The sequence below is a fragment of the Carassius gibelio genome, chromosome B4, assembly GCF_023724105.1.
Source record: "Carassius gibelio isolate Cgi1373 ecotype wild population from Czech Republic chromosome B4, carGib1.2-hapl.c, whole genome shotgun sequence".
NCBI classification, from domain to species: domain Eukaryota; kingdom Metazoa; phylum Chordata; class Actinopteri; order Cypriniformes; family Cyprinidae; genus Carassius; species Carassius gibelio.
In genome coordinates this window covers 6700959-6710318 of record NC_068399.1, presented here as the reverse complement: position 1 = coordinate 6710318, position 9360 = coordinate 6700959, and the positions used below count along the sequence as shown (strand labels likewise).

The following is a 9360-nucleotide window of genomic DNA, read 5'->3' as shown; positions in this document are numbered from 1 at the left end:
TCTAATTACATATTGGAGCTGATCTCAAAACCTTTCCCCACAGAATTGAGAGACTTTGGATGCTGTTTTAAGCATATTCCATCAAATACTTTTACCCTTAATTCTTTAGCCATTGAAACAGAAAAAGAACCGTAAACATTTTGAGTCTAGATTTACTAAACATAGGAAGTTAGCATGATAGTGCAACCCAATAAGAACACAGCTAGCGCATTTCCATAATGACTGACAAAATCTACCAAGAGCAGCACAAAATGGGTTGCAAAAAAGAGGAATCGATGATACTCAGGTGCAGCAAACCTACTAACAACACAGATGCAAAAATGGTTAAAACAAGCTTTGTTGCCTTGAATACTGACAGTAGTTAATCTTTTTTTTTTTTTTACCTGAAATAGAGGGTTTGTGCTGCTAATAAATCTAGCCCACAATTTCTCTTGAATTGTACCATTTTGTAACTTAAAAGTTTGAATATATTTTCATTAATCAACACAGGTGGACAACTGTCTGAAGAGGAGTTGGGTACCCTGCCAAATACGAATGTGCCTTTTACTGATGCCATAAACACATACTTTAAAACAATCACTATAATTCACCTAATACTGGACATTTTGTAACTGGTACTTTTCTTTATGTTATTTCATGAAACCAAACGATCCACTGGCTGCATTTCTAAAATCTGAATAAAAATAATTTCAATTCCAGAAAGGTAATAAAAACATCATGAAAGTAGTCTATGTGACATCAGAGGGTCAGTTAGAATTTTTTGAAGCATTGAAAATACATTTTGGTCCAAAAATAGCAAAAACTACGACTTCATTCATCTTCTCTTCCATGTCTGTTATGAGAGAGAGTTCAAAACACAACAGTTCAATGATATCCGGTTCGCGAACGAATCACTCGATGTAACCGGATCTTCTTGAACCAGTTCACCAAATCGAACTGAATCATTTGAAACGGTTCTCGTCTTCAATACGCATTAATCCACAAATGACTTAAGCTTTTAACTTTTTTAATGTGGCTGACAAACCAAAATCCCGGAGTAATTCATGTACTTAAAACAGTACACTGATTGAACTTCAGAACATGGTTTTACAATGATGGTTAAGCGCTGGTTAAAAATAAATCAACTGTATGTTTGTTTTTCAAATATTTAATTTTTTATTTGAAACTGTATACACACTAAAACAGCTATTTTTTCCCACCAAAAAAAAAAAACAAGAGGCACATGCTGTATGCTTTGAATAATCCATGGGGTATTTTGATTTGAAATTTCAGGCATTCTGGGTATCCATGAGAGTCCTATTTTAGAGCCAGGTTTACTCAACAGGGCAAGTTAAAATTCAAACCCAATTCCATAAATGCACAGATGGGAGGGGAGAATTCCGGTGCACATTAAACAACACAAATGGAATATCTAATTTCCCTAATGACCAGCACAATCTTCCAAGGGGCAGCGCAAATTACTGCCTGCTTTAAGACCTTTAAATAATGCTGCAACCACCAGGGAATTGACATGCACAAATCTTAATAAATTGTGTTGCTTAATTTATTTAAATGATCTCCGCCCATGAATTTACAGATTGAAAGGGAAAGGTGAGACACAAAAAAAACTGTGTCCACACCTTTTCAACACTACTTTCCTTTTAAAGTAAATCCTAAATTATTAGTTTTATTTTTAAACGCCAATAAGGGTTTGCACTTGCACAAGCTGATGTAAATCTGGCTGCTTATAAAATATTAATATAATAAAATTCCATATATATTTCACATTTCTGCCATAATATCATGGAGCAGTTTGTGTTACTATAGTAAATCCACTGAAAAGCCTTCTAACACTATTGTTCATGACCCAGGATTTCTCCTGTTAAAGCGCCAGCAGTTTTTAAAATAAATCAAGAAATGTAATGTTCTTCACTATATTCAAGCACTTTTTTGGATATGGTTGTGTGAGCAATACCGATCAGATTATCGTTTTATTGCTGGGCCATAGTGTGAATCTTCATATGGACAGTAAGGTCTCCATATTGATCGAAAGTCTTTCCACATTGAATGCATATGTAAGGCATCTCTCCAGTGTGAGTTCTCATGTGCCTGTTAAAGCTTCCTTTATGGTTGAAACTTTTTCCACACTGTTGGCAGGTGAAGGGATTTTCTCCATTGTGTATTCTCATATGGACTATAAGGTTTCCACGTTGAATGAAACTTTTTCCACATTGAGAGCATATATAAGGCTTTTCTCCAGTGTGAGTCCCCATGTGCCTTTCAAGACCTGTTTTACGAGTGAAGGTTTTTCTACACAGTTGGCAAGAAAAAGGTTTCTCTCCAGTGTGAATTCCCATGTGCCTGCTAAGGGTTCCTTTTTGATTGAAACTTCTTCCACAAAATTGGCAGGTGAAGGGACATTCCCCATTGTGTATTCTCGAGTGTCTTTTAAGACCTAATTTACGAGTGAAACATTTTCCACACTGTTCACAGGTGAAAGGCTTTTTTCCAGTGTGAGTTTTCATGTGTCTGTCATGATTTGCTTTACAAGTGAAACTTTTTCCACACTCTTGGCAGGTGATATAGCTCTTCCCAGTGTGTATTCTCATGTGAACTTTAAGGTTTCCATTTTGACAGAAACCTTTTCCACATATAGGGCATGTGTAAGGCTTTTCGCCAGTGTGAATTATCATGTGCCTTTTAAGACCTATTTTACGAGTGAAACTAATTCCACACTGAGGGCATGTGAAAGGCTTTTTTCCAGTGTGAGTTTTCATGTGTCTGTCACGATTTTCTTTACAAGTGAAACTTTTTCCACACTCTTGGCAGGTGATATAGCTCTCTTCATTGTGTATTCTCATGTGAACTTTAAGGTTTCCATTTTGACAGAAACCTTTTCCACATACAGGGCATGCATAAGGCTTTTCGCCAGTGTGAATTATCATGTGCCTTTTAAGACCTATTTTACGTGTGAAAGTAGTTCCACACTGAGGGCACGTGAAAGGCTTTTTTCCAGTGTGAATTCTCATGTGGACTTTCAAGTTTCCTTGTTGACTGAAACAAGAAAAAAAACTTCTAGTTCCTGTCTTTTGAAGACACTCATGTTGATCTTCCTCTCCAATTTCATCAAGTACTTCTTCTCCCTCTTTCAATGCCATTAGGTCTAAAGTAAAACAAAAAGCAAAGCAAATAAAAGTGAATAGCAGTTTAATTGCACAAGACAATGGGATTACATTTGAAATGTTTATATGATGCCGTTTTCAATTAACAAAAACATTTTTTTCATTAATTCACTGATTCATGTTGCAAACAATAAAAAAAGTGTTTGTTAGTACACCTGTTTGAGAGCATGTGCAAAAAAAGCTGATGGCCTTACTACCCTGAGTCTGCCTGATCGGCGAACCTAAAGATAAGATCCCCCAGTTTCACAGACAAGTCTTAAACCTAGTCCCAGTTTAAAATGTAATTCTGAGCGGTTTCAACTGAAAAAACGTGCACTAAACTGATCTTAAAATATATCAGTTCCTTTGTTTTGTCTCAAGATCCAAACCAGTAATGTTTTTTTTCTAAGGCACATTTCTAAAAATTACTTCTATGTCCTAATTGAACTATGGCCTAATCCTGGATTAGTCTAAACCCATTCTGTGAAACCAGGCCTTTTAAGAATTAGCTACAGATTAGAGCTAGTGAAGACTACGGTGAAAGGACAGTTCTGAACTTCCCAATTCACAATGGCGTCCTGACAGATGCAACAGGAGGAACAAGTATTTGACTGCTTATTTTCAGTTTATGTGGGAAGATGGTTATGATGCTCCTAAACAGGGTTAAGATGGTTTGAATTTCATTTTTGGACAAATTAATCATTAACAAACAAAATCTTGAATTAATTGAGTCTTGATCTAGTTGGAAAATGAATCATGAACTAGAGGAAAATTTTCTGGGATTGACTCCTAAGCGTTTTTTATATTCTTGATATTCTGTGTGGTCAGCTCACAGCAGTGATATGAATTAATCATTTCAAAAAAAGTTTTATGGGCATTTTTGTAAAAGTGTGCTCCATCTTCTAAGTCAAATTCTTGCATTTGGGCTGTTACCAAGCAAATTAAATCAGTATTAACAATATTTACTTGTAACACTTTAGAATAAGGTTCCATTAGTTGAACAACACAATGAACAACACATTACAGTATTTATTATTGTTAGTTAATGAAAATACAGTTATTAATTGTTAGTTCATGCTATTTCACGGTGCATTAACTAATGTTAAGCACAACTTTTGATTTGAATACTGCATTAATAAATGTTGAAAATTAATATTAACTAAGATGAATAAATGCTGTAGAAGGATTGAAATAGCATCTAAATCAAGTCTCTTATTAACTTCTTGTTGATTGAACTGATGAATAAAATATCACATTTGTAATCATGCTGATTTTTGGAGGAAAAAATGACAATCTTCGTGTGATATAAACTATAATGGAATGATTCATGCAGTGAAAGAACACACTTTAAATGTGCATATGCACTAGTCTAACCTGCAAGACCTTACTTTTGGTGAAAACCAAAAACAGTTGTATGTTAAACTAACAATTGTGCTAAAAAAATAAAGAAATGATTATATTACTTCACTGGCCAATGGAGCAAATCAACCCTGTGACATTTATCATGTTTTGTTGTGTTTTTTATTTTATTATTATTAAATTGTAAATCAATTTACTAAATAATGTAATCTTGACTGACTGCTTCACTTCCTCTTCTAAGAAGGGTCAGCTTTCAGAATAAAAACCAACCTGTTTGTTCCTCAGTTTCTTCTTGTTCGTCTCTGTATGTTTCTTGAATCTTCATTTCTTCACACTCCTCTTTAATAAACTCCATCTTTATAATCGTGTCACGTGGATCTCAGTCACTTCGCCAGGAGTTTTTCCTGCATTTGGAAATTAACTAAATGTCTGAGTGTATCTCAACCAGCTCCCTTGTTCAGTTCACTGCAGATTAATAAAAGAACAATTTAAATTGAAAGCTCATATTCAGGTGTTTATGGTTTATATTTGCCAATAGGTCACATTTAGGCCTAATCGATTAGACATTCTGTGATTTGTTTGTAAACATTTTCATTATAGTTAGTTTTCAGTTGTTAGTGTTTGTTGTCACCGCATTTACTGTAGAGGTGTTCGGTGCCAGGTTTTACAGAGTCAACTCTTCGAATCCATTTAGCTTGACTGTACAAATCACTTGATGACATTACCTTTACAGTCCCTCCAGAACAACGTGGATTTTTTTTGTGATTGTTGCGGGCAAAAATCCTTGATTTTGCGGCACGTTTTCTTAAAAAATGCGATGGAATATGCGGGATATTTTTGCAATTTTATGCGATGAAATTGCGTGAACTTGCAAAAACTGCGGTTTGATGAAAAAGAGAAAAAAAGGTGATTCCCCCAACACCTTTTTCTCACTAGGCTACTACCTTGATGTAAAGAGTAATTTCTTATTACTTCCTATGATAAGCGAGCATACTAAATCACAGAATATTTAAGTTGCACTCTCTTACTGCAACATAAATTATTTTACATACTACTAATATAATTACAACTGTAAGTTTTTGGTACTGTTCTGTAACAAAAAAGTGCAATCTTGCAACTGTAAAGTTGCATCAACTTCTGAATGAAACTACAACAGTGTTAGTAGCCTAGTGAGAAAGGGTTGTTGGGGGGAAATCACTTTTTTTTCCTCTATTTCATCAAACCGCAGTTTGCGCAAGTTCTCGCAATATAGTTTGGCTCCACTGTCATGTAACAAATCTGGAAACTGCTTTGTGCGTTCTTTTGCGCTTATTTTTGTTGGCAAATAAGAATGATTTGCACGCTTCAAGTTTCACCCTGGTTTCACCGCGGGCTTTGCAGATGATGTTCACGTCACGTAAATACGTCACTTCATAAAGTTTCCATGGCAATAGGGGGAAATGGCGCTTTACTTGTGTGAAGTAAACGCAACATTTTTCAACGTTCTGCTAATATATATGTGAGTTTTTTGCAATGAAAATTAATCATGCTAGCCCTGCATATTTTGCTTTCTGAAATCGGTAATTTATGCGGCAAAAGAGCGGCGTATTTGAAAAAATGCGACCCCGCATAAATATGCGTCCTTTGGCTGATTATGCATTAAATCAAGCGATTGCATAATCGCGTTTTTCTGGAGGGACTGCCTTTAAATGAGCTATGAATTCATCACATTATCATGGTCAGGCGGTGGTTCTATAGAGCATCACAGTCCCGCCCACAGCCCGAGAGAGCTCTGGTGCCGGAAGTAAATTTCCCATTCATTTCTCCCATTGACTTTCGGAAAAATCCATATCTAAAGAGTTTTAGAGCATGTGTGAGGATAACCAGCAACGGCTGAACTCATAAGCATATAACATATCATTTCGAGTGAAAAAATTAAGAGAAAATCCAAAAAAAGTCAAAAGGTACAAGACTGTGTACATATTTTAATTTTGAGCACAGGAACTACTCATCCCATAAACCACCGTGCCTCATTGAATTCGACTGAAGCCACAACCGCGAACTAGCTTTTGAGCGACTTCCAAATCTGATGACGGCCGCTTGCGCGAACTACTTCCTCCAGTGATTTTTATTTTATATAGTCAATGTAAGTTAGTGAATTTACAATAGTGTAAATAAATAGTGTTTTATATAGGTATTATGTATTGATTTTTATATTTATCATAGTGCATTTTATAGATTGTGTGCGTGTGTGAAAGTGGTTAACGATAACGTCAGCAACATGGTGCAGTGCTTTGTACCTGACTGCAATCACCGCTCAGTCGTCAACACATGTCGTTGCCATTACACAAATGTTCAGTAAATGCACAAAAAGGTATGCATAGGCTAAATATTGTTTTGACAGTGGCATTATAAAATGCTTGATATGACTCATACCATATGAAGGCTACAGTAGCCTAGCTAAGTTACCAACCTCCCTGCAAAACTCTCATGGCAGCCAAGGAGATCATGATTGCACTGACAAGTCTACCGTGCAAAAACACAACACAGGTTTTTAAAAAAAAAAAAATTATTAATGATCTTCAGTCTTCACGGACCTTCGCGGGGTTTAACCAGACGGTTACATGAGCTCCACCAATCAGATGCATCACTGTGGGATTGTTTAGGATTGTGGGTAATGTACTTAGCCAAGACATTGCGGAAAAAAAAGGCATTTATATCAAAACAAGGTTAGTGCCCCATGATCATTTTGCGTTTATATGAGCATTTACTATCGATTAATACAGCCGTAGCTGTTTTTAAGTCTACCTTGTATGGTTACGTTTTTATGGCTTATACCCCAAATGTCAATGCAGAAATTGCATTGAATTTTTACTTCCAGCACCAGCTGTGGGTAGGACTGTGATGCTCTATTGTCTTAAACAGCATTGATTTTAAAATACATGAAATAGCCTACAAAACTCCATACGAATGCAAACTTATTTATATTACTCGAGTTTTAAGTTAAGGTTAATTATTGAACACAAATTGCCTAGGTTAACCATGGAAAACCAAATTGTACTGCATTAAACATAACATCGGATAACAAAACATCAATTAAACTACAAAGCTTCAAATCATGTATAATTACAAACTTAGGGCTACGCCCTTAATTACTGAACTTCAAGGCTTAGTAAAATTTTAATGTAGAAGTTATAAAAATAACAAAAATCCACCCCTCACAGTTGTCACGAAGGGCAAAATTAGATATGATATACTTAACTAAATTGCCAGGCATTATATGGAGATTTAAGATCGGCTAAGAAACCCGCGATTTCGGAGTCGACAACGAGAGTCGATTCTAATCCGAGTCGAGGAATCGAATCTTTCGGAGTCGACTCCCCATCCCTACACTCCTGTTTGGATCAGCATCAGCGCGAGGTAAATCGAGCGCTTTGAATCACGAAATCATTTTGGGAAATATTTGGATTAACTGACTCGGACTTTTGAAGTCTACTGTCCAGTGATTGAACTCGTGTTATAGGGAGCGAAATGAGACGCATTTCTGTAAACGGTACTCACGTGTGGATGTCCTAACGTTACACACGAAAATAACGTGCATTAAAATTAGATAAGGAATTACAATGTTACATTCGATATTAAGTTCATTTTACCCCTCTTGTTAAAACTGTAAAAACTGACTTAATGCTTTGAATCGATTAAAACACTATAAATGCTTGAAAACACAAACCTTTCTTCAGCCGAATCACACACACACACAGCAGAGAGCAAGTGGCAGCCTAATGACGTCATTCTTGTTCTTCTTCTGATTCTTGGCAGATTAATATTTTTGTAGTATACCGCCACCAACTGTACAGGAGTGTGTAATACCATGAACCATTTTCTTCCAGAATTTCATGAATAGAGTTCTCCCCTTCCATTTCCTGCCAGATTATTCTATTATCATTATACTTCTCACAAGTAAAAAGTACATGATTAACATCTTCTCTGTATTGGCACACTATGCATAAACCTTTACCCTTTCCCACTATATGTAAAGTGCAGTTTAGTCCTGTATGTCCTAGTCTAAGTCTGGTATAGACCACTTCTTCCCTTCTGTTTAGACTCTGTGAAGTCACCCTTTTCCCAGTCACATTCTTCTGAGATTTATGGTGATGTCTTGTATTAAATTCTGCCTCACATTCCCTTTGCCATTCTTGTACAATTACTGATTTGATTATGGATTTGGCATCACCCATTGGAACATTAATTCCTATGTATTTGTTTTCCAACATTTTTTTTTTTTTGCAATATTTTCCGCCTCCTCATTACCTATAATGCCTATATGAGCTGGAACCCAACAGAACTGAATACTGATTCCAAGGTTCTTGAGTCTTCCCTTGAAGAGTGACCTGTATTTAGACTATGTAAAGCTGTCCTGATTACATTCTCAGTGTCTTAACCTCTTCAATCCACCTAAGGGCTGTTATTAACCCAGTCATTTCAATAGAGTATATAGATAAAAAAATATTTAGTTTATATCTCTTTTGTTAAATTCTGGGACATATATCGCAATATCACAATGCCCATTTTGTGGATCTTTTGATCTATCAGTATATATTTTAACATATCCATAGAATGATGTTTTTAAATATCTGTGGCAATATGCTGCAAAACTTGGTTCATTTGGATACTCTTTCTTTTCTTTCAGTAATTCTCTGTTAACCTCTGGTGATGGAAGAAACCATGGGGGAACCGCACTTAAAACCAGTCAAGGACTACATTTAAATTCTTTAATTCTGTATTGTTCTGCTATACTGTTAATGTTCCAGCCATTTGATTCTGTGTGATATTCCCAGCAATCATTAAGAACTGAAAATGCTGGATTATTGATACTTCCCAT

General features: G+C 35.8%; 2 protein-coding genes across 5 annotated transcripts in view; one reads left to right on the top strand and one right to left on the bottom strand.

The window, feature by feature from the left end:
* Nucleotides 1-9360, top strand: part of LOC127955913 (NACHT, LRR and PYD domains-containing protein 12) — a 389353-nt gene that overhangs the window by 226576 nt on the left and 153417 nt on the right. The window lies entirely within an intron of this gene.
* LOC127955987 (gastrula zinc finger protein XlCGF57.1) lies at nucleotides 1022-8263 on the bottom strand. Of its 4 annotated transcripts, none has more exons than XM_052553723.1 (3): nucleotides 4770-4949; nucleotides 2984-3142; nucleotides 1022-2731 (listed from the first exon to the last, which is right to left on the bottom strand). In XM_052553723.1, exons 1-3 carry the CDS (start codon nucleotides 4852-4854, stop codon nucleotides 1971-1973), a joined length of 1005 nt encoding a protein of 334 aa, XP_052409683.1. In that variant the 5' UTR covers nucleotides 4855-4949; the 3' UTR covers nucleotides 1022-1970. The 4 variants fall into 4 exon arrangements, with proteins under 4 accessions (XP_052409683.1, XP_052409681.1, XP_052409680.1 ...); XM_052553721.1 differs by having other exon boundaries at nucleotides 1024-2686; nucleotides 2939-3142; XM_052553720.1 differs by adding an exon at nucleotides 8209-8263 and having other exon boundaries at nucleotides 1026-3142; nucleotides 4770-4903.